Consider the following 26,768-nt stretch of genomic DNA (forward strand, 5'->3'; position numbering starts at 1 on the left):
TTGGTCTTGGACAGATTGTGGTAAGCAACACGACACACTGCAGTGGCGTGTCTCATGGGGACTGCAGTGTTATCCAAGAGTGCTGCAGTGCTGTTCAACACACTAACGCTCCTCAGTTGCCCATCAGGGTTAACTTCAGCACATCTCTTGGCTAAGAGTGTTCAGCTGCAGAGCAGGGGAATGGACAAAACTTCCAGGTTAGAGCAAGTGGTTGCAAGCTTGGAAATCATGTACAGTGATGGACAGTAAAAGGACTGGGGCCTGGATAGCAGTTTTCAGTGTCAGGTAAAAGTGTGTTTTCAGGTTCTTCTATGCCGAAAGCGCCAAACTCCATCTCTTTATGAAGGGCCCCTTTGTTCATAAGGACATTGCCCTGTATAAAAAGAAAAGGGCTTTTTACTGACCACAAAAAACAGCCTCAAGCCATTATTCCACCTCCACCAAACTGTACACTCCGCACTGTGTATGCCAAGGTGCAGGGTGCCAGGGTTCAGCCTTAGTGTCAGTTAAATTAACTTACCATCACATAGATAAAAGCTTGGATACAAAAATTCAAATAAAATGTTTTTGTGCCACAATGTAACCCCTGTACCATTTGAGATTGAGTGGAAAATTCAAATAAAACACTTGTGTGCACTATTTAAGGTGGATGGAATAATTTAAGTATTGTATAAAATGTTTGGCTGCCAAGATGTAACTGAGGCACATTTAAGGTGGAATGTACTATTCAAGTAAGAATGCAGATGATGTAACATTTTAGGCAAACAGTTCATTCAATTAAAACACGTGGGTGCCAGAATGTAACTGCAACACTTTTAAGGTGGAAAGGACAGTTTTATGAAGCTACTTCAGTTCCTTGTGTCTTTAATTGCCCCCTGAATTTCAGTTTAGTTTTGGCTTAGAATTTTCATCCTGACTAGTATAATCGTTTTTTATAATGTGACTTTTAAACGTCTAGTTCTTAGTGATGATTCCTCTGAAACTAAAACCCAAAGAAGATACAATAACTTTTGGGACAAGCGAAAGACGGACAATTGTTTTCAGGGTCTATCCATGATGTATTCAGGTCATGTCCCAAAAAAATAATGTCAGTAGACTTGGGGAGAAAGTGACCTTGCCTTGAGCCTCAGTCTGTTGTAGATTTTTTTGCGAATGGCAGGTCTGGCCTCCTGCTTCCAGACCTAATCTGCAAGGTGCAGAACTCTCCTCTACTTCCTGTGGCAGATCATTGTCTCCACAGCAGGGAGAGCGAGTGGGAGTGAGTGAGTGAGTGAGAGAGAGCAATGGGTGGGGAGGGAACACTTCCTGTAGAAATGAGCACTGCAATGCAAACTCATGGCTTAGTGTTATTGGAGAAACCCATTATGACCAGCTGCAGATTCTTCCTGACCATTAAAGTCAGGATTCAATTCACGTTCATAACTCAAAACCAGGTGGGTTTCTACTTGTTTAAAAGCAAAACACTTTTTTAAATAAAATCATCTGAGGATGTTTCCTCATCATTTGCTGCTCTCCAGTCTGTTTCAGGAACCCCAGTTTTAGTAAAATTATTAGAAAAACAAAGGGTCTCAGTCTGGTATGCTAGGCTTTCTCTCTCTGCTCAGTGAAAAGGCATCTGGAGTTGTTTACACAAGATAAGGATGAGGATGTTGCTCTATTCCTGCTCCATAGGTAGGAAATATTGACTTATTTTTGCTGTAGATGGAACTGAGTCTAAATTTAACAGAGCACTAACTGCATGAAAGTAAACACAGACTTATACAAAATTAAACTCGAGTAAAAAAACTCAGAGTTAAGTTAATTTCAGCTGCTTATAAACAGTCCCCCCCTCAAATACACCATATATCTCTGTAGAGTTTACAGTAGGTTATAGTAATAAAATCACAGTTAAAAGCCTATTAGTATAACAGGTGAGAATATGCAAGCACATATGACATCATTAAGACAATCTGGCTGGTTACATTAATAACCAATCACTGGGGAGGAACTTCAGAATGGAAAATATACAGGCTACATTTAATACAACATTAAATTTATCTTCTTATTAATAAAACAGAATAAGAAAATATATTAGACAAGTGTACCACGCCCCTGAATTGGATAAGCGGTTACAGATAATTAATGAATGAATGAATTACAGAAGTGTATCAGAACACTACAGAAGTGTACAGAAGTGTAGAAGAGTACTGTTTTTATTACCATTACAGTTTATTACTTAAGAAGACTGCAATAGCACACTCGCCCAGTCACTCACACACTCACACCTGTGGACAGTTTCACACACTCACACAGTCACTCACACACTCACACCTGTGGACAGTTTCACACACTCACACATTCACTCACACACTCACACCTGTGGACAGTTTCACACATTCACTCACACACTCACACCTGTAGACAGTTTCACACAGTCACTCACACACTCACACCTGTGGACCGTTTCACACACTCACTCAGTCACTCACACCTGTGGACAGTTTCACACACTCACTCAGTCACTTACACTTGTGGACAGTTTCACACACTCACAGTTACTCACACACTCACACCTGTGGACAGATTCACACACTCACACAGTCACTCACACCTGTGGACAGATTCACACACTCACACTTGTGGACAGATTCACACACACACACAGTCACTCACTCACTCACTCACTCACAGCTGTGGACAGTTCACACAGGGAGTACTGCAGATTCCTGGACAGCTTTAAAGTGTGCAATGGGCCACAATAACAAGCTCTCCTCAGGGAAAACAGCAACAACCAAGAGGAAAAAAAAGAGGTGGGGGTGGTGGTGAAGGATGCGATCGCAAAATAAATGAAGAGCAAGAGACAGTGTGTGTGTGTGTGTATGTGTTTGTGTGTATGTGTGTGTGTGTGTATGTGTGTGTGTGTGTGTGTGAGTAGGAAGCAACAAAATACAGGGCAGAATCCTGAGGATGACAGAAGCAGGTTCCAGAAGGATTGGTTGGAGAGATCTGAGTGGCATTTTCTCTTAGTGGCAGTTCAGGAGGAAACAGCTTGTGGACAGAGGCGAGGAGGAGGAGGAGGAGGAGGAGGAGGAAGACGTCTTATTACTTCACATGATGGAGGAACGTTAGAGGAGCTTGGGCATTTCTCCCGGAGAAAGCTGGAACAAATCTCCCAGTGAGCCACTATACTGCAAATGTTTGTGCCTTTGCCTACACACACCCACACATTCACACATTCATTCACATATACTCATACTCATATACTCATTCATTAACATACTTATTCACTTACATACTCACACACTCATTCTCCCACTCACATACATTCTTAATCATATATTCACTCATTAACATGTTCACTCACTCATTCACCCATACAAACAGACTCCACATACATACCCACTCACACAGTCCCCCACATACTCACTCATTCAGTCAATCACAAACACACACTCCTTCACCCCTGCACTAACACATACTAAATACTCACTCATTCACATACACATTCATTCACTTACAAACATGCTTACTCATATACACACCTATTAACATACTCATCCACTCATTCACCCACATATTCACACACACAGGCTCCACATACATACCTACTCACTCACACAAATATTCCCCCACATACTCACTCATTCACAAACTCATTTTCCTTCACCACCTCACTAAAACTTACTCAAACATACTCACTCACTCATTCATATACGTACATATACTCACCTGCTAACATACTCATTCACTCATACACCCACATATTCACACACAACGTCTCCACATACATACCTACTCACACAGTCCCCCACATACACACTCATTCACTCATTCACAAACTCATACTCCTTCACCCCTCGCCAACACACATATTCAAATACTCACTCATTCACATACCTACTCATTCACACACTCACTCACAAACTTACTCATCTACCCACTAATTTACACATATTTGCACAAATACACTACTCACACACTCACTCATTCACCTCACAAGCTCAGCCCCTATTCATTACTTACTATTGGCAGGGCACATAACCCAAAACTTATGTTTACTGTGACATCACAAAAACAATGGCCCAGTTTTGAAACTTTGTTTCCATATACGGACTTTATGACCTGGGGAACAAACGTAGTACAGTGTTTACATTCCTAATCACACAGTAATTGAAAAAAATAGCATATTGGCCCTTTAAATGGTCCTTGGTCCTGAGAGAGAGAGAGGGACAGTGTGTGATGTGATACTGCGGAGGAAAAACAGGACGGAAACACAACCCTGAAGGCAAATGGCTTTAACTCCAATCATTAGCCACACACACACACACACACGCACACAATCTCTGCATCCATTAGAGATGATCTGTCTCCCTGTCTCCACACACACACACACTGTGCCAGTCATTTACTTCAGGACTCTTTATCTGGTAATGATAATGACGGCGTATGCTGTAAATCAGATCTCACAATGATAATGGCCCTTTTCTTTATGGACATATTGATAGCTGTCTCGCATTGATCTCTCCGTTCTTTCCATGAGAGACACCTCGGACACTGCCTTCCATTCGGCGCACAGCACCCCCATCCCCCACAAACTTCCACCCCCTTAACTACAGACCCTCAAAAGGATCGGATAAAAACGGACAAGCATGGCAATCTGAAGCAACAGCTTTTTAAGTGACACATCCATTAATAATATATGGCAGATTTGATTATGAATGAGCACTATGCATTAATTATCAACACATATTAAATTTAAATCACTCAGACTCATGGCCTGATGGTGCTGCGTTCCCTTCTGGAACGTTCCAGGCCAAGGCTGACTCAGTGATAAACAAGTACACGCCATAAAAAGCATATAACTATATGCAGCTGGAGACCTTCGGTTATTCATTTCTGGTCAAAACAGACAATACGTGCAGATTATTAATTTTTGAAGCGACACCTCGAAAGAGATTATCCATCCATTATCTGTAACTGCTTATCCAATTTAGGGTCGCGGGGGGTCCAGAGCCTACCTGGAATCATCGGGCGCAAGGCGGGAATACACCCTGGAGGGGACGCCAGTCCTTCACAGGGCAACACAGACACACACACATTCACTCACACCTACGGACACTTTCAAGTCGCCAATCCTCCTGCAACGTGTGTTTTTGGACTGGGAGAGGAAACCGGAGCACCCGCAGGAAACCCACGCGGACACGGGGAGAACACACCAACTCCTCACAGACAGTCACCCGGAGCTGGAATCGAACCCACAACCTCCAGGCCCCTGGAGCTGTGTGACTGCGACACTACCTGCTGCGCCACCGTGCCGCCCGGAAGAGATTATATATTTTTTAAAATCCACTTGCACCAAAAAGTTGATGAAACATAAGTGAAAATCATCATCAGCTCAAGCTCTACACTCACTTCAGATCTAGACACATCCACGGCTGCTTGTGCCTATCCTTCCGCTGTGAGAAGAACAACTCAACAACATGGGTCTGAAAGGATGTGAAGCAAGAGAGAAGCCTTTAAAGTGAGAAGTAAACAGACACTAAAGAATACAGAAAAAGCTATGGATCCAAAACCAAGGCCTCATTGTATTAAATGTGTTTGTGGGTACCCAATGTGACTGAACTTCGGAGGTGTGGAAAAATGTCCCGGCAGATTTCTTTAACAAACTGAAATCCTTCTGAAAATAACTTGGCAAATGTAACATATAACTGGAAGGTACAGCATGTCTATAATGAACTGGCGCCCTCTACAGGGTGTATTCCTGCCTCATGCTCAATGATTCTGGGTAGGCTCCGGACCTACTGCAAACCTGATCTGGATGAAGAACTTGAAGTAGACAAATAAATGAATGGATATTTACACATGGGTAATTTGTATCACTATGATCTGAACCCACTGTTAACAGTGGATTAACCATGACTCTGTCCTGACTCTATCTGTTTATCTGTGGCTCTGGTGTTGTTCTGCTTAAAAACAGACAGCAGTGGCGCAGCTTGGTTCCAATCAAAACTGGTGCAGACTGGTTCACTGGAGAGCACCAAAGTTCAAAACCTTCCAGATAATCATAAATCTGTTTGAAGTATTAACATATTCTGAAGTCTGTCATCCATTTTGAATGTGATTTCAACTTTATTGTGCATTAGTGATGTACTACTAGCCAACACTACTTCAAGGAGTCAGATACTAGCCAGTGCTAATGTTAATAAGGGGACAGTAGACACTACCAGCGTGGCCTTGAGGTTCCACACATTAACACTCGGTGCTAGTCATTTAAATGTGGTAATCAGAAGCCTTGGCATTTCTGCCTCGAATCACCTCACTTCACCTCACCTCATCTTGGAGACAGCTGTCAGCACCAGCCCTGATCCTGAATTACTGTCAAATCCCAGCGGTGCCTCTGAATATGCATAAGAATGGGAGATAATGCTCGGTTTGTACAAAAGCGCTCATGAAGTTCCCAGACAATGGGCTGTCAAGGGTGTTTGGAGAGCAAAACCGTTGTTGAGGCGCTTTGTATGTTCATGTTGCGAGTGCCACAGAGAGCTGCTGACAGCACCTCGCGTCTTGGCACTCATTAGAGGGGCCAGGAGTTGAGGGCAAAGTGGGCGAATGCCTTTAAGGGCATTTTCTTTTTTTTTAAGGGCATTTTCTTTACGTAGAAGGAGGAGGATAAAGAAACGAGGAGCTGTGTCAGAAGCACCACTTGTTGGACCCAAAGGCAACAGAGCCGGATAAACAGATAGGAAACTGATTCTCCGCCAGCAAGCGGAATGATTAAAACTGAGCAGCCTGAAATAGTCCAGGTCTCCCAGTGGCTATAACTTATCACAACTGCAAGAGCTATATTTCATTGAAGAGAAATGTGGTCTGGAGCAGCTCCAGAGCAATACACTTCTGGTAGAACTTTAATTAATATGTCCGACATGCAATACGCCACTAATCTCAGGGGGGGTGTGGGGGGGGTTGCAATCGGCATGCAAACTTATCACCGCCGAATTACATCCAAAACACAAATAATAGCTCCATCATTCCTTTTTTCAGCGCCAATGACGGCCTCATCAATCATGGCCTAAACAGCTGAATAATGCCCCCAGCCCCAGTAACACATCAGGGCGAAAGAAAAGCTTTACCCTACACCACTCATCTGAAGCCTTTCTCCCAATCCCCCACCCCCCCACACACATATATACAAACACACACTTTCTCATTAAGAAAACCCCCTGCAGTCTGCTCCATTTATCTGCTCCATATATCCACAGCAGCAGGCAAAAGACTGGAAACAAAGCTTTTTCATTATGGCTCCAGCCCCCACAAGTATTCTCTATCATTACACTATCACATGCATTTCCTACCCTCTTACAAAAGCAAAGTACATAGTGCAGTTTCTGCAGTGTTGAGCCCAGAGTAGCAAGGACAGCTCTATTCTCACTATTACAGCTTAGTGGAGCATCACCATGATTTTGAAACTGTAATATTAAGGGAAAAATACTACCTAGTGTTCCTTTAATGCAAAATAATTGGTCCCTGTGGAATTGTATACGTTACTGTGGATGTGCAAATTAATGGGGACAAATAAATGGGAGAATTTCAGCAAAAACACGAGATAGAAAATAAGCAATACTAATACAAAAAAATAAAATAATAGTAATAATAATAATAATAATAATATTTTTGAAAGTATCCAATCCAGTGTGTTTTTTTTTCTGTATCTGAAATCCTGAACCCTCCTAGTGCAGACCTCTTATTCTTCTTTGCTTTTCTTACAGCTTAAATGGCGAGACTTCTTAGCCCCTAAGGCTAAAAGAAGCCTGGCGTTCCGGAGGTTAGCCACGAAAAATCACTATTCAGCACACAGTGAAGGTCTGAAAGGGTCCCATGCCGAGCTGCGGGCAGAAGTGGACGGGCTGCGAGAGCAATTATTCTGACGAGGAGATGCTTATAGAAAGAGATAAACAGCAGTGTGTCTGCAATTGTTTCCACATGCCCCTTGCCCCATGCCCGGGGCAGTGGAGCCCGCTCTGATGTTTAAGTCAACGTGGGACGTGATGGACTAACACACAACAACCGGGTCCACGGGGGGGAACTTCATCACAGAGCACCAGGACCGCAGGGGGTTCACTGAGAATAGCTGTGAATCTACAAAACAATTCAACAAATATAAACAAATAAAGGTTTGGGCTAAGTCTCTTAGGGTAGAACTAAAAAGCCTCAGCATCCTTCTAAAAAGACAACAAGACAGATGCTGATTTGGCTATTTTCTCTTTGAGACAGGTAGCAAGTAAGTTCCCAAAAACCATAAAAGTACAGATGCATATAAGAGGAATATAGATGTAAATTTTGTCGGTTTGTATGCTGCAAACTAATAAAGTAGGGAATAAATACTGTGCTTGAAAAGTTAACATTAGCCTCACATATTCACCTATTTAAGGTGGAACAGAAACTTCAAACAAGAAGCCAATATTTGCCTCATAAACTGATCTATGTAAGGTAGAACTAATTCATTCATTCATTGTTAATCCAGTTCAGGGTCGAGATGGGTCCGGAGCCTACCCAGAATCACTGGGTGAAAAGCAGGAACACACACTGGAGAGAGCCAGTCCTTTGCAGGGTGACACACACACAAACACACACACTTTTGAGTCATCAATCCACCTAAAAATGTGTGTTTTTGGAGTGTGGGAGGAAACTGGTGCACCCAGAGGAAACCCACACAGAAACAGAGAGAACACACCACACTCCTCACAGACAGTCACCCGGAGGAAACCCACGCAGACACAGAGAGAACACACCACACTCCTCACAAACAAACACCCGGAGGAAACCCACGCAGACACAGAGAGAACACACCACACTCCTCACAGACAGTCACCCGGAGGAAACCCATGCGGACATAGGAAGAACACACCACACTCCTCACAGACAGTCACCCGGAGGAAACTCTTGCGGACACAGGAAGAACACACCACACTCCTCACAGACAGTCACCCAGAGGAAACCCACACGGACACAGGAAGAACACACCACACTCCTCACAGACAGTCACCCGGAGGAAACCCACGCAGACACAGGGAGAACACACCACACTCTTCACAGACAGTCACCTGGAGGAAACCCACACAGACAGAGGGAGAACACACTACATTCCTCATAGACAGTCAGGACTCAAACCCACAACCTCCAGGACCCTGGAGCTGTGTGAGAGAGACAGTACCTGCTGTGCCACAACGCCGCCCTTAAGGTAGAACTAAATATTTGAATATGAAAAATATGAAATGAGAAGCAAACATCTGCCTCCTGAAATTACATTTAAGGTGGAAGGGGAAAAAAATCAATAAGGAAGATAGCACAAATCTTGTCTAGTGAAACATTTTAAGTGTAAATGGAAAGTCAAATAAGAAGCTGGAAAATACAGGAAAAACAATGCCCGCTCATTTATTCATTCATTCATTCTTGCTTTTTGGCAAGTATAAGTAGATGTTTTAATGAAATGATGTACACTTTTCTGTGTAAATAGATTTCTCAGTATGGCATATTAACTTTAACTTAAATTTTTAATGAATGTCCAAATTTCTTAAACTCAGCCTGCCCTCGTTTGTGTAGATATAGTTTTCCTCAACCTGGCAACCTGCATGAGCTTCGTGTCTGGGGAGGAGGGGGAGGGAGACAGACAACCCTCTATAGTGTTTTGAATTTAGAGTGCGGTTCCCATTTTAAATACTGTTTTTATATTGTTGTCGTTTCCAAAGCCCACTGTTCACGATAGTGGCCGTGTTTTGTGACATCACCGGCCACATTTCAGGGGAGGGGTGTGAGGGCGGCTAGCTGTGTTAGTAAAAAAAAAAATCGAACCAGGGACGAGGAACCAAACAGAGAGCAGAGCCCAGTAGAGTCGAGTAAGTACCATACAGTGGAAAAGCGGCACCTGTGTACTCCAGCCAGATACGAGTCAAGGCAGAGCACAATGTGCAGCTTCAGCCTGAGAGCAAATGTGCCACCACTGGAGACATCAGGCTGCCACAGATTGTGCAGAGAAGCCCCGTGGGACCCCCCCTCAACTGCTCACTATCTATCCATCTATCTACCCCCCAACCTCTCTCTCTTTCTCCCTCTAAACCCTCCCCTACACACAAGCTGCTGTGCACCGAGAGCAGCCATCCAGCAAATGAAAAGCAGAAAGGACTGACCAAAGCCCTTTTGCAGACGCCCTCCAGGAACTACAGTATCGATCAAACAGGCCAAGAGAAAAGGTCAGCAGTACGTACAGAATGGCTGAAACACAGAGCTGCACCATATACATTATCACAGCAGGGGTCTTCTTCACAATGCTGACGTCCAAACATGGGTGATTTCAGCGACTGGAAGGTACAATCAGCACAGACACAGGTGTTCAATAACACAGAGGGCTTTTATAATCTCCTTAGAAAAGCCTGAAATCAAAGGGGATTGAGCAGCTGCAAGTGAGCCTAACCATGCCTCACCATGCTCAATGCCAAGTGTCAGCCCCCAGTACTGGGCTGTGGAGTACTTCTGAAGTGATATACCTCTTTGGGAAGCATTGGAGTGGAGAACTAATCGTCATACCTCAGGTGTGCTCACATAATAATAATAATAATAATAATAATAACAATAATAATAATAATAATAATAAGTTAGATTTATATACCGCCTTTCTAATACCCAATGTCGCTTTACACAAAGAGGAGAGGATTTAAAAAAAGGGGGAAGACGCTTATGCCTGTAGAGTGCAGAACTACTGAGAGAAGGTGTTTAGCTGGGATTTAAAGGCAGAAAATGAAGAGCAGAGACAAAGACTTTGTGGTAAAGAATTCCAGAGCTTAGGTGCCATCCCGCTGCATGATCTACCACCAGCGGTAACTAATTTAAAGTTGGGTACTGACAAAAGACCGCTCTCAGAGGACCTCAGTGATCTTGTAGGACAGTAGGAGTGTAAAAGTTAGGAAAGTTAAGAAAGGTAGGCTGGCGCCAGACCGTGCAGAGCTTTGTATGTGAGCAGGAGAACTTTAAACTGAATACAGAGTGAGATGGTGGCCAGTGGAGAAAACACAGAAGGGAGTGTATTATCTTAGAAGGAAGGCCAATGAAGAGAGAATTACTGTCTAAACGGGAGGAAATGAATGCATGGACCAGAATTTCAGCATCCTTCACAGAAAGCAGGGGATGAAGGAAAAACAATGCCCGCTCATTTATTCATTCATTCATTCATTCTTGCTTTTTGGCTAGTATAAGTAGATGTTTTAATGAAATGATGTACACTTTTCTGTGTAAATAGATTTCTCAGTATGGCATATTAACTTTAACTTAAATTTTTAATGAATGTCCAAATTTCTTAAACTCAGCCTGCCCTCGTTTGTGTAGATATAGTTTTCCTCAACCTGGCAACCTGCATGAGCTTCGTGTCTGGGGAGGAGGGGGAGGGAGACAGACAACCCTCTATAGTGTTTTGAATTTAGAGTGCGGTTCCCATTTTAAATACTGTTTTTATATTGTTGTCGTTTCCAAAGCCCACTGTTCACGATAGTGGCCGTGTTTTGTGACATCACCGGCCACATTTCAGGGGAGGGGTGTGAGGGCGGCTAGCTGTGTTAGTAAAAAAAAAAATCGAACCAGGGACGAGGAACCAAACAGAGAGCAGAGCCCAGTAGAGTCGAGTAAGTACCATACAGTGGAAAAGCGGCACCTGTGTACTCCAGCCAGATACAAGTCAAGGCAGAGCACAATGTGCAGCTTCAGCCTGAGAGCAAATGTGCCACCACTGGAGACATCAGGCTGCCACAGATTGTGCAGAGAAGCCCCGTGGGACCCCCCCTCAACTGCTCACTATCTATCCATCTATCTACCCCCCAACCTCTCAGAGGACCTCAGTGATCTTGTAGGACAGTAGGAGTGTAAAAGTTAGGAAAGTTAAGAAAGGTAGGCTGGCGCCAGACCGTGCAGAGCTTTGTATGTGAGGAAATGAATGCATGGACCAGAATTTCAGCATCCTTCACAGAAAGCAGGGGATGAAGGCGAGCTATATTACGTAGATGGAAAAAGGATGTTTTGGTTAACATCCATAAGGCCAAGGAAGGCCTTAATATGAGGTTTGAAGGACAGAGAGAAGTCAAGAAGCACACCTAAATTGCGAACAACTGGAGAAGTTTTTACACGTAGATGTTCCAACATGTATTCCCGCCTTGCGCCCAATGATTCCAGGTAGGCTCTGGACCCAGCGAGGCCCTGAACTGGATAAGTGCTTACAGATAATGAATGAATGAACGTTCCAACATCTAGTCTAAAGTTACATGAAAACCTATGCAAAGATATATTGAACAAGAAGGTGTCAGACTGTATTACAGTCCCAGTGTATTTCAATCCACACACAGGCAACCTTGGAAAACACGACAGAACATTGAAGAGATATAAAAACCGGTACAATTTCTCACGTACAGCCTTATGTTCGACAGTGAATTTTGCATTCGGCTTTCAGGGCTTTCGCATGAAGCCCTGCTCCTCAAATCCTCTCAAGGCAAAAGCTGAGTGAGAAAAAGTGAAAACCAGCGCAGGAAGAAAAACACGCATCCAGAAAAACCTTTTAAGTCGACGCTTGAGAGCGCGCTGGGCTCGGCATGAATTAAATTTGCCACAAGGACCGAGCAAAAGAGCACTTAGACATACAATTGACATAAATGCCAGCAGGCATGACTCCGTAATCCTGCGAAATAATCCCATCGCACACAAAACAATGCGTGACCCCCAGTCAGGCCATTCAGCAGATTACGTTCCCCCCGCCTGGTTAGGGCTCTTCATGTGTCAGGGAGGATGCAACTCACTCATGTTTATTATTGCGGTGATGCAAAACTCTGCAATGACAGAATCATCCCCTTTTACTCTGTGTCTGGACCCTTAAAAAACCCCAGAGTCGTAAGAAGCAGAGCCGTAAATTTAGGGCTTGAGTTTGCATAAATGAAGTTTAAAACTAAAGCTCAGCACAAAATCATACACCATTTTTGTCTCGTCCCAAATGTGGATGACCATTTTTAGCATCTGATCTCCATTTATAAATGATATTTTCGTTTGTGATAAGATCAGAAATGAACAGTGTTCCAGTCTGATAAAGAATGTCACTATTAATAGATTACAAATTGATTAGAGGGGATATATTCTAGAAAACACATTTCTGGTTCTTAATGAAGTGTCTGTGGCCTTCTTTGGTCAGAATACCACAAGGATCAAACACCACAACAGCGCTCACCCCCTTTTTCAAAACGGTCTGTTTCAGCACTTGTTGAGAATGAGCCTCTGTTTATTTTCAAGCGCTAGAGACCAGGAAAAAGGCACGAGGAGCAGAAACGCTGACTTTTAGTCACCTTCCCTTTGTTCTCTTTTTGCTCTGTTCACATTTTACACATATTAAGTCAGTACACATATTCCTTCACCTTCGTTGTGTTTGTTTCTCCATTAATTCTCATCTGTGCGTTCTCACATAAATGCGTGTTCACTCATTACATTCTGTGTTTAGACTTTGACACATGCCAAAAAAAACTGACTGGGTTGTTTTATTTCACAGCTTGTGTGTTTGTAGGAGTTCCAGACTCCTGAAATAATGTGCTTATGCACTCAGTAAGTAATATTTTTGCAATAAGTCTCCTGCAATAACATCAAATGTATATTCTTAATAAATGAGCTTAGTTGTTAGTTTGCTGAAAGTCAGAATCCCACACCAATAAGATCCCAGTCTACATGTCGGTTAATGTACATTAAATTCTACCCAGGTACTAAGCCTCATAGCTCTAGTCCAAAATTAAGAAAGCAATCATCAGACACCAAACATCTGATGAAATATCATCTGGGTTAAATTTAAACTTCACACTTGAATCCTGAATAAGAAGCCTAAGGAATAATAATTATGCGCTTTAAAAACATCGTAAATTTGTAGCGTGATCCTCTTTGCTGCTGAGAACACATCAAGGCTGACAGTGGGTATGTCTCTTGGTCGAGGTAATTCATCACGGCAAAAGTCAATGTGGCCAGCAGAAAGGTCCATATTGAGCCTGGGAATGAGGAAGCTCCATCAATAGTCAATCCCAGATAACTGGCCATTGAACCACCACATAGTCCAGATTTTTAGAGCCTCGTCAAAGACTTACTGCCACTTCTCACCACCACAGTGTTTTTCCCATCAAGTTTTTGCTCAGAAAACATCCCTGTGCTCCTGACGAGACAAGATGAGTCAAGGCGAGACTGGAGGAGAAAACACTCTAGATTCATCAGGAAAAGATGGAAAAAGTGGAAAATCAGGATTTGGCTTGAAAGAGAGGCTGATACTGACCTCAGGAGGTTATTGAACCAACAGTTTGCATGGGCCTGGAGTAAATAATGATTGATGAAAGATATTTTTTAAAGGTTGGGGGAGGGCTTCCTTTAGGGACTAAATGCAGGTATGTGAGCAACAAAAATAGAAAAAAGTGAAATGCAACAGAAAATTCTTGACACTATCTCTTTTGTCCCAAAACTCACTACAGACCGCTTTCAAAAGGTTTCAGTTGTAAAATACAATGGGGAAACAAGCAGTAAATAGTTAAGCCTCTAAAATAAAGGAGGATAAAACAGCTAGCCAGCTGTAAGCAGCTAGTCAGTTATTTAGCAGGCTAGCTAATAATTTTACAGGGATAGCAACCTCCTCACAGACACAAGCCCAGGACCCCAAGACACTCCCATCATGCCCAGCTATTTACTAATTTATTAATTAATAAATTATACCTAAATGGACAGTAGACATAAACATAAACTAAATCAGCCTCAAATCTGTATAGCCAGCTAAACAGCTAATGTTATTTAGCTAGCTAAACAACAAATATTATTGCTAACCAGGCAATGTTGTTTAGAAAGCTAATCAACTAGTTGAAATTTGTGGAAGAGTAATATTAGCAACATTAGCACCGACTTCTTGCCAATTTTTTCCCTCTTCAGTTCACATCTGGGAAGAAAACTGAGTCGTGACACAACTGCAAATAACTGCATTATAATGAACACACTTGGCTGTTGTGCCAAAAAGGCCATTTTCCATTTAAGGGTGAAAGGGAGTTAACTGGCAGCAGTTTTTCATTCTCAACTCACACCACGCAACAAGCTAAGGACTATAAACTCACTTGTCTTTGGCCTAAAGTATAAGCACCAAAGCTGGTGAGCTTGCGCCCGCAAAACAAGACATTTACAGCAACATCCACAACATAAACAGCAGGGAAATGTCAGCCCTGTTCTAAATGCCAGCAATTAATTTAAAGCCACACACATATAACTCCCACCTCATTATTCATGCGCTTAATTCCTTAATGCATCACGATGGAAAAGTGAATTATGAATCTGAACACATTCATCACTAAAACGCACCTCAATATTCAACAATGCGCATGAAATTATTCCAATGAAAAAAGAAATCGCAACATTTCAAATGCAAAGCAGGACAGATGGGATGTCTGTCATTCTCTTTCAATTAAGCACTGGGTGACTACACTACCCACACAACCCAATAGTCCCTAAAATAAGCAGTGTCTTGAGAACAGCACTGGATTTCCAGGCACTTTTTTTAATGTATTTTTTTTAACCAAAGGTCCAGGTTTATTCAGAGAAGTCCATTATTGTTCTTTGCAAATCCAGCTTTATCTGAAGAGCAGATTTCCTGTGCTACCACACCCACAAGCCTCACACAAAGTGCTTGGTAATGTACAGGATTAAAAAAAAAACAATTTTGAAGGGATGGGTGAAAAAAGCAGTAGGTTTTCAGGAAATAAGAAATATGATTTTTTTGAAGGAAGCATCTGCTGTAGTGTATTGGTCAATTTCACATATCGTTAGCTCTTTTAAAGGAGAAACCGTTTGCAGTTTGTGACCAGAATTTCTTAATTTTTTCCTACACTTTACATTTTATCATTGTTTTTTTGAACAACGTGTCACTTTTTAATAGTTTTTACAAATAAAATGTGCTTAAAAATGAGAGAATAAATTGTGAGAGCTTTTGTATTGGATCTGTTGTAGTTGCCAAGGCATTTACTGTTGTTACATTATAATATGCCTCAAGATTAATAAATGAATAACTTAATTCAGTTTTAACAATTTAATTAATGTACATTTAGAACTGTTTCCTGAAAGCATGTACTTCTTGCCAAACTAGCTGAAGTCCCAAAACACTTGTCACTGCATGATCTTGATTTAATTATATCACCTATATCCAGTCAGTCAAATACAGCTGATTCAGCATGAGGATTATGTTACCACCATATTAATGATTAAGCTTAGTCCTGGACCTGGGTTGACATAAGGAAAGCTGACCCAGGATCAGATTCCAGCCTTAGTTTCCGTGACCTTACTAACAGGAACAGATCCAGGACTTTGGCTGACTGAGAATCTCCAGGAATATTGTCTAAGCTGCAGATTTCAAATGGAGTATAGCCATAGAAAGACCAGGATTAAGATTAATACCTGTCTAAGAAAATTGACCTAAAATATACTGAATGAATGCTGGTATCTTTTCTGTGTTTGGGTCCAACAACCTCCTTAAAGTTGTATTAAGTGGGTGGTGTAATAGATAACACAGCTGATCTTTATGCAACAGACCAGGGTTCAATTCTCTGCCCATGCAGGAACTCCACAGTATAATAACATTAGTCCTTAGGCATGACTGCTAACTCTAATTCATCTAGCAAAAGCATGGCAAAATTAAATTGCATTTTGCTCTAGAAAACAACATACCTCAATTTTCATTCTTCTTTTTTCTTCTGTCATTTGATTGACTGTTTTTTACATGAACAAAAATGCCAAAAATGACCTAAAACCAATTTACATTTACTTACATTAACACTTAAGAAAGTCGTGGCCATCTCCAGTAGAGGTACTGCGATGATACACATTCATAGATAAGGTGGAATAATTCATTTAAAAGGTATCCCATTAAAGCTGTGTGAGAACTTGTGGGTACTCACACTGTGATCGATGATGCTAGTGTAGCCCTGAAGTGCTGGAGGAGCTGGGGGGGCTTTGGCTGGTGCTTTGGTGGTCTTCATCGTCTGAGTTGACCCATCACTGGATCTCCCTCCATCGCTGTTATTCACGTTGTACACAAAGAACAAGCTGGTGCACATGGTGATCGCCAGGAAAAGTGCAGCTCCATGGCGCTGTAGAAAAGGAAAAGCACTGCACTTATAACATTAAAAGCTATTTTACTGCTGATGATGACACCTAGTGGAGATTGTTTAGTCCGCTAAATGTGAGTGAATAAGTGAGTGCAAATTTGAAATTATAAACACTACTTCTTATACAAACTAGACATTAATTACAGCATGTACATATTCATAAAGGTGAACAAAATCTAGCTAATGGTTAATTTAAAAAAAAATCAAATCAAATAAAAGTCATATGCGTTTTGAATAATAAACCAAGGATCCTAGGAACTGAACATACAATAGCAGACAAATCATAACTCAAAACTGGAATCAGCTTCTTATTCAATCCACATTAAATTTGCAGCACAAACATGGGAGCGTAGACCCAAAAAAACTGTATAAAAAATGCCAAATGCATATTGCAAAAAATCTCATTGATGTCTCGTAATAATGCCCCCTTGTGGAGACTGCTCAGACTGCTAAATGTGAGTGCTAAGTTAATTACAAGTGTGAGACGCTTCAGACAAATTTAATAACATTAATTTATTAACCAAAAAAAGCAAATACAAAGGTCTTTGCTTACTGCTAATGCAGCAACAAACTTGCTAATTTCTATGTGAATTAATTCTAATGCAAACAGAGATAAAACCTTTTTTTTAATCTCACAGTTTGGCTACTGGTTGCTTTCCCTACCCATTCATATAATGTGACCACAATGAGTTTCCAGTAGCAGACAACGAAAGCCCGGAGACAGAGGAAAACCATAAATATTTGCCCTCAAAATTGCATTAGCAGGAACAGGACAATGAGAGTGAAGTGCTTACTCCGAAGCCGGCTTTTTTTTCTCGTCATTTAAGGTGGAGTGGCAAACTGGAATGAGAACTTCTCCAATATAACAAGCAACAAACTCAAATCCCCTGCTGGTCGTAATGCAACACAATGCAATGCACTCTCTGCATCATCGTCTCTCCGCCAACAACGGCAGGAGAAACAGTTTGAACGGAACAATAGAAAGGAAGTGTTACCATAGCTGTCCTCATCCTGCTGTAGCTGAGATACCCGCGCGCGGGGAGAGAGGCGCGTGCACGACCACTTCTGTGTCCTCGATGATGAAAATACTGAGATTATGGGAACACAAGCCCTCCCAACCTCTACTGCACTCTCTCTCAGAGAGAGAGAGAGAGAGGGAGAGACAGAGAGAGAGAGAGAGAGAGAGAGAGAGAGAGAGAGAGAGAGAGAGAGAAGGATGGGAGGGGGAGCGATGGAGATGGGGCAGAGACAGACAGAGAGAGAGAGAGAGAGAGTGAGGAGAGAGTGAGGAGAGAGAGAGAGAGAGAGAGAGAGAGAGAGAGAGAGAGAGAGAGAATGTGTGTGAACACTAGCTAAAACCCATTCTTATCGTGGAGCAGTAAGCAGATGTTGCACGCTGTAAAAGCTCCATGGTCCTAAAACCTGACCTATTTCTGGTTCAATTTAAACTACAGATCACTTGTATTAAGTGAAAATGTACGTAGGTCCAGTTGTTAAATTGTCCAAAGCTCAGGATCTGCTCTTCACATTTCTGTGCTCTTGATTAACGCCACACTTTGTAGGTAGCATAGCTTGTTTGGACACATGACACTTGAAGAATGACCACAACCTGGTCCGGCCATCCGTCTCTAAACACCCTCTTTTCTGCACCAGCTTTTCTTTCGTTTTGTCCTGTGTCCACTGATGAAGGACTGGAGGATGACAGAGAAGCTACTGTCTCTGACTTTACATCTACAAAGTGGACCAACGAGGGAGGAGTGTCTCACAGAGTGGACACGGGGTTTAGAAACTCAAGGGGGACCAACTGTTTATCGATACCTGACATTTGAGTGTTCAGAAACCTTGGGACATTCAGTGCAGCTCTCCTAGTCTAAATGCAGTCCCAGGGATTGGACATGGTGGAGATTAATGGGGGATTACGAAGGGAGAGCGGTAATTTTGGGGTTTGGTTGGAGATGATGCTGGTGATTATCTTTTAATGGACTGAGATGATGTTTTGTTTAAAAGAGAGAATTCATCCTTGAATGGCACACATTCCTAGTTTGTTTTTACTGACAAACGCAGGAGGCTGTTAGCATGGCGTGACTTACGAAAAGCTGCTTTCAAAAGCCTTTATTTTTATTTTTATTATGTTTTCCCAAAGCTATTTTAATGTAAAAGCCATGTCTTTGTCCCATGAAAAATTAAGAACAAATGAAACTTAACTATGCTCTACATACAACCGATTTATGCAATAAGCTGTAGATACCATTAAATAGTTATTTTTTGTTGTTGTTGTTTTATTTGTTTGTTTGTTTTTTAATCAATGTTATTAAACGCTATCTGGATCCCCAACTAAAGCAACACTAGGTAGACATTTTATCTTAAAATTATAGCTTTAAAACCATATTGATGCTCCACTAAGCTGTAATAGGGAGAAGAGAGCCTCTGTTGTTGCTAATCCGGGCTCAGCACTGCAGAAACTGCACTATGTAACTTTTGGACGCAGCCACTCCCTTTGCATTTCAGGACAGTGCTGTAAAAGTGAATTACAAATCAGCAACTGTAAGGGAAGCCCAGAAATAAAAATATGAAATGTTGCCTAGTGTTCTTTTAATGCAGTACCAGCTTCTACTTTTCTGGGAACTCTTTGACACTAGGTGTGGAAACATTGCTGTGAGGATTTGGCAGCCACAGGAGCATTAATGAGGTTAGGTACTGGTGATGGGTGATTAGCTTTAGTACTCCAACTAAAGTATCAGACTGTGTTCCATCCTTTCACTAAAGTGAGCATCTAAAACTTTCTTTGCTTTAAATGTAGCAGGGGGCTTTAATGTTGGCGCCTGCAGTTTGTTGCCAGATCTGAGGGTCTTTTTAGTGGAAGCAAAAATATGTAACATAAGTTAAACGTGTTTGCCCCGAGGCACAGGTTTGATGTTTGACACGGTGCAAAAGTATCAGCAATGGAATCAGCTTCAAAAACTTCCTTCATTAAAATCAAGAGTAAGGCCAGTCATATCTCCAGCCCAAAAGCATCTGCACTGATCACATTATCATCTTCCGGCAGCCACCATATGGGAGGATGTTGCTATGACAGCCATAAGGAGGTAGGAAACTTGTTTAAGTGAGGAGGGGGTGGTTCTGGGGTTGGGGTGGGCTTCCGATATGCAGCTGCATCATATACATCCTCTGCCTCATTTCATGTATATTTCATGTGCCTCTCCCATTTTAAGTCCATCTGAAATGTGAAGAACACTGTGGTGCGTGCTGTGAGTCAACAAAAACAGAACGGTAGAAACAAACCCAGTAATCAGCCGGCTGTGGTACCTGCAGGGGACACTGAGGCAACAGTGGTGAACCATCTTTGAGAAGACATCATGTGACCTTCATGTTGCAACACCAAGGTCATTTGCCTTGTTAAATATAGAACACACTGGCTCTCTTAGGTGTGGTTGGGGTGATTGAATTGACCAAGTAGTGAGAGTCGAGAAAAACTATAAACATTCATTCATACATTTTCTATCACCACTTCAACCTAATTGCGGTGGGTCCCATATCCTACCTGGCAAGACAGGAACACACTGGACAGTTCCAGATTATCACAGGGCATCACACAGAGAAGATACAACCCATGACCCTGAGATCATGGACCTGTGTGGCAAAGACATCACCTGCATACACACTCACTTACTCACTCACTCACTCATAAATAGAAACATACTCACTCACGTTTATGTATTGTTACACAAGGGGGCACTGTTGTATTTCTAGCAATTACATTTATGGCGTGGTTTTTCAGAACCATGTTTGAAGAGCAGTCTGAAGTCTCTCATTTGGTCAAAGCTATTTTAATGTCTTATAGACCCTGGCATTTCCTCTGCCTGCAGCTTCCTGAGATGAAATTCATTAGAATTCAGACAATGAAGAGGGAAAAAAGGGAAACAATATTAGATTTGGAGTATATTCGCTGTTTATCCTCTCGATCCCTCCATCTCATTGCAGATTCGAGCTGACTCTGCGGCACTGGCCAGTTTTTTTACATCTGAGTAAAGCCCTAGATGACTCAGTTGTTTCTCTGGAGATAATAGAGAGCGCCTTTTTGGTCGAGAATCAATATTCAGGGTCAACATAGGCTTTGCAGATAAAACATTTGGGAAAAAAAAACAGGAACAGCCCAAGCCAAAGGCAGATTGAGTCTGGATATTAGGGAAAGGGTTTTCTCACCAGGGTCGTAGACGTGTCATCGCCGAGCTATCGCACATCTCTCCCACATTACAATGACGTAGAGCGAGAGGGAGTTTGAGAATATTAAATCCAGGAGTGACGGATTACACCATCTGCAGGAAGAGTGGGAACATGTAGGCAGACTATGTTCGATATCAATCAGAGGAGTGTTCTCCTAATGAGAGAAGCTTGCTTTATAAAGGACCCTTGATTCTCTGTGATCCAGTTATTCTGAGAAAGCAGCATTCCTTGATTCCTGCTCCTGGGGTCCCTGGTTTAACTAGAGCTGTCACAATTATGGCATCAACGCCTGACCGCAATTATTGAAGCCGACCGCAATTATTTTCCACACTTGTTAGCTTTCACCTTCATTTGTTTACATCCCAAACAAACAGAATATGAATGTGAATGTCTTTATTGATACACATAATTCATTCATCCATTCATTCCCTGTAACTGCTTCATCCAGTTGAGTGTCACAGTGGGTCCAGAGCATGTCTAGAATCCCTAGGAGCAGGGTCAAATCCTGGACAGTGCACCACACTCTCACCCAGTCACTCACACCTGTGTACAGTTTCACACATTCACCCTGTCATTCACACACTCACACATATTGACATTTTTATTTAGCCTATTGACATATCCGAATGTATGTGTTTTTATTTATTTTGTTTTGTTTGTTTGTTTTGTTTTTTGGTACTGTTGGAGGAAACCAGAGCACCTGGAGGAAACCCATACAGACACAGAAAGAACACTCCATACTCCTCACAAACAGTGACCTGAGCAGAGGATTGAACCTAGGACACCGGGACCCTGTGTGACAGAGAGTTGGCTTGTTTGGCTTCTGTGCTGGTCTTTCAAAGCTAACAGAAGAGGGCAGCAGTGATTAATGTTTGTTTACTTGAGCAATTCATGGTTGAAAATATGAGAGGTCCCTTCTGTGCTCTCTCTATTGCGCTGTCCTTTCAGCACAATGCTAGTCAATGCAGAGGTCTTATTTTATGTAAGGGCACTGGGAGCTAGTGTTCTCCTCCAAGCGTGGTGAGTTGACATTGTGTTAGCAACATATTCAAAAATATGAAGACCCAGGGGAAACATATTTTCACTGTCCAAAGAAAAAAATGCATCTCCAGAATAGTAACTGTACAGGAGAGAAAAAACTCAGTGACTTTCAACGGAAGAGAATGTAAAAAGATTTAATTGCACGTAATTTTAGAACATTTTTATTGGTCCATTCATCATGATATTTTCTCACAGTGTGAAGGACAGCGGCAGTGTTCAAACTAAATCCACAAAAATTGAGATACATGTTCTTCTTTGGAATAGAGACAATTTACTAGTTGTCTTTATTCCCAGCTTGGAAGCACCATGAGATCCCCACAAAATCAAAAACGCATTCCCACAGGATATGACAGGAATGAGGTTCTTTCTGCATTTCATTTCATAGCAGCTAAAAGGACAAGACCTTGTTGTACAGTACATGATGGATTACAGGCCTAAAATCACAGAGGTATTCTGCTAGCAATTACATTATCACACCTTCCCATGTAAATTTAATCTTCTCTGAATGGCAGGCTGCTCAAGAAATCTGAGCTATGGATTTGTAGATCCATCTCGTCACCCTTACTGTCCAGTAGGCCAGCTGAGAAGCTGAGAATGAAAGAGCCCAGAGAATGTCCTGAGCAGGAGGAAGCAACACGTCCAGCAGGAAGAAGCACATCTGCAGAGTAGTTATCTCTGGGTAGCTGCTGGAGAGCCGACTCTCACCTCAGGCTCATCGGGTATCAGTGAAAAACAGCGACTGCTCAAGCTGGGCATCAGATGCTGGTCTCGCTCTCAGAAATCTCCAGCAGTTTTGGAGGGCCTGCTTTGAGATTAGCAGAGTAATTGTGATATACTCCGGATCTTTGAAGAAAGTCCAACCATACATGCACTACATTAGACCTAAGACAACAAAGTGGTTCCAGTGGTGAGGACTTCAGGAGCTGAACCGAAGGCCTTTTTTTTTTCTTCAGATTAACCACTGACACCAACAAGGTACTGTGGGGGGCAGCTGTGGCCTGGTGGTTAAGCAACTGGGCTTGTAACCAATTTGATTCCCAGAGCTGGTCATGATTGAAGTGCATGTGTGATCACTGCCCCCTAGTGTTCACTAGTATGTGTGGGTAGATATGTGTTTCACTGCACGGATTTGGTTAAATGCAGTGGCCAATAAAATGATTCTCTGTCTCTGTCACAAAGGGTCCAGGGACCCAGAGTTGTGGGTTCAAGTCCCGCTCTGGGTGACTGTCTGTGAGGAGTGTGGTGTGTTCTCCCCGTGTCCGCGTGAGTTTCCTCCCACGATCCACGTTGGTAGATGGATTGGTGACTGAAAAGTGTCCATAGGTGTGAATGAATGAGTAAATGTGTGAGTAGGACTGGTGCCCCCTGCAGGGTGTGTTCCTGCCTTGCGCCAAGTGATTCAGGGTAGGAACTGCGACCCTGAACTGGACAAGGGCTACAGATAATGAATAAATGAATAATTCTAATTCTACAATCAGTGGGGCACCCAAATTTCATAGAACTGAAAGGACAAAGAGTGGATGCTGTGTGCAAGGGCTCTTACATGAAGGATGCACTGGAAAGCTGCAACAAAGCATGGTACAGATATTGTTATTACCACACAGCTCCAGGGTCTCAGGGTCCTGGGTTTGATCTTCACATTGTCTCATTGTCTGGAGTGCTAGTCGACCTCTAGTCTCGCATAAGTTGCCATGGGATCTTACTGCCTGGATATTTTTGGTTGGTGGTTGATTCTCAGTGCAGCAGTGACATTGAGGGCTTTAAAAACTCCAGCAGCACTGCTGTGTCTGATCCACTTGTACCAGCACAACACACTAACACACCACCAACAGGTTTGTGTCACTGCAGCACTGAGAATCAACCACAATCCTAGTCATACCTGCTCTGTGGTGGTCTTTTGTGCGTTCCTAACAGAGTGAAACAGGGATAACAACAGGTGGACTACAGTCTGTAAATTGAGAACTAAAAAGTGCACCTCTATGGTCAGTGGAGCTGATAAAATGGGCTGCCAAAATAGAAACAAGGCTGATCTATGTATATATGTTTATATAAATAGTCACACTCAAGTATGAGATGAAGGGAGCAGCAGGTGACGTGGCTGCAGTGTGTTTGTGTTATATAATCTCTCCATCAAAGATATGGCACTAGAAGTAGATTTCCTGGTAATAATCCAGATTTGTGTCATTAAGGAAGCGTTGGGAGAAGATATAAGCTCGGGAAAAAAAGCTCCTCGCACTCAAAGACGTTTCATCACGCCTTCAGAAAAGTGTTTATCAGCAGGAAAAGTGCTGCACTTGTGTTTTTTGCCTTTCTCTAAATAGCAGCAGGGACTAACATCACTGAGCTCAACACATCACTAATGAAGATGATGAGGTCGTTGCCCCTCAGAGACCCCAATGCTCGGAAACCGAAAGAGCAACTTCTGAGAATGAACTTCACTGCAGAAACCGACAGTACTACAACTCGTACATATATGATCATACATGCATGTGGGAAGATGGAGGCCATAAGAAGATCCATAAGAGACCACAGCAGTAGATTTAGCCATGCGTCTGTGTAATGCACCAACAGGTTTCCAGGATTCACTGTGGGATATTCAATGACCTCACAGTCAAGGTCTCAGTTTTATATCCCATCTGAACGACAGTGCTGATTGTTCAGTACAGTGTCCCTGTCACTGCACCCAGGCACTGGGACACACACAATGTTTGCTGCATCAACACCACTTCCTGCAGCCACACACGCTTTCCTAGAAAGATGTCTCCCATCCAAGTAATTCATATTTATGGAATTTAGCAGTTTGTATTGCAGAGAACAAACAGGTAAGTGTCTAAAATTCCCTCAGGGCCAGTGCTGACTCCTAGAAAGAAAAATTTCAACACAATAACAAACAATACCCCTGTGTTATAATCTAGAAAGAAGATAAAGAGTTAAGTACAGAATAAGTACAATAGTTTAGAAAGAGTCTAGTCTTCGGTCTGGTTTTGAAGACTGTTAGCGAGTGTGCTGTCCAGACAGTGAAGGCCAGTGGAAGTTCATGCCACCATCTGGGTCCTGGACAGAGAAGAGTCTTGACAATTGTCTTCCATGTCTCGTGAAGGAAAGTGGGTCAAGTCGGGCTTTACTTGAAACTCAAAGGGCTCGACATACAGATTGGCTCTTGACCAATGCCATAAGGAGGGAGGGACTAGTCCATTCTTGGCTTTGTAGGCAAGCATCAAAGTTTTAAACCTGATGCGGGCAGCTGCAGGAAGCCTGTGAAGGAAGTGAACTTGGGAAGACTGAAGGCAAGTCGTGCTGCTGTATTCTTTATCAGTTGCAGGGGCCTGAAGATTCAGAGCGGATGTCATGGCCCAAACCCGCTTAGCTTCAGTGGATTTGCATGTTCTGGTGTTTAACAGCCGTGGCTGCTAGCGATATATGGCTTTCTTCAAAATTCCATTTGTACGGTTTTGTGCTTCTTGCTTTTGAATTAAGTTCTAGTATCACAAGAATAATTTCAGTTAAGTGTGAAGTATGAAACAACACAAAAAAAACCCTCAAATTGTGTTCAACAAATGGGTTGCAAACTGCAGCAGAGGAGGTAGAAACCCAGGCTGGAATGTGGCATCATGAGGCATAGCTGTTTTTTTCATTACAGTAAGAGCGACGTATCTTTAAAAAATCTCGTCCTCACTGCTTCTTATGCTCCCTTTCCAATTTATGATAAGACGCAGCGTCGTCCATCATTGTAATGCGCTCTGGCGTAGCCTGGGACCATATTTCTGAGGGGAGCAGATATATTCGTACATGAAAACAGGCTTCCCTGCCATTTGTCACTAGTGTCTTGAGTAATGAACGAGGAGGATTTGGACGTACCGGCTAATTATGTAGAGGACAGAGAGCCGGCCAAATCCCCAGTCAAGGTCCAACCCCCCCTTGCACCAACCCCTCCCATCCTCCCACACTGGCTCTGAACAACGACTTGTGAATTACCAGCCGCAGGGGCGCCTCAAATTAGCCGAGGCACAAAAGAAGAATGTAGGCCGGCGTTTGTTACAGTCAGCCCTCAGATCACAGAGCTCTCCGGAGGTTCTGCACATCCAAGACCCACGAGGGTTTAAAGGCAGTTGTGAGTTTTGAGTGTTGTTCCCCTCTTAATGAAAAAGTTCGAGACATAAGGATTGGTCAGTGTATATTATCTAGGTCAGTGCTTCACTATTCCAGGTCCTGGATTGACCACTTCCCAACACATTCTAATTAAAACATAGTGGATGACACCCATACTTTCCAGGCAACAAATTAGGGTTCTCTGGTCTCAGTTAAAGCTGGAACACCATGCTATGAAAAAGAAGA

General features: G+C 42.5%; 1 protein-coding gene across 3 annotated transcripts in view; it reads right to left on the minus strand.

Annotated features, from left to right (window-relative positions):
* st6galnac5a (ST6 (alpha-N-acetyl-neuraminyl-2,3-beta-galactosyl-1,3)-N-acetylgalactosaminide alpha-2,6-sialyltransferase 5a) overlaps positions 1–18,304 on the minus strand; it is a 41,027-nt gene extending 22,723 nt beyond the window's left edge. For 2 of the 3 annotated variants that reach the window (XM_066681336.1, XM_066681334.1), the window contains exons 1-2: positions 18,164–18,304; positions 16,959–17,150 (exon numbers count right to left, since the gene is read on the minus strand). In XM_066681336.1, coding sequence (XP_066537433.1) covers positions 16,959–17,150; positions 18,164–18,178 — 207 coding nt within the window. In that variant the 5' untranslated portion in view covers positions 18,179–18,304. Of the gene's footprint in view, positions 1–16,958; positions 17,151–17,436; positions 17,517–18,163 lie in introns of those variants that run through there. The other variant, XM_066681335.1, reaches the window with a different exon arrangement.
* Between the last annotated feature and the right edge of the window lie 8,464 nt (positions 18,305–26,768).

The sequence above is a fragment of the Hoplias malabaricus genome, chromosome 9 (assembly GCF_029633855.1).
Source record: "Hoplias malabaricus isolate fHopMal1 chromosome 9, fHopMal1.hap1, whole genome shotgun sequence".
NCBI lineage: Eukaryota > Metazoa > Chordata > Actinopteri > Characiformes > Erythrinidae > Hoplias > Hoplias malabaricus.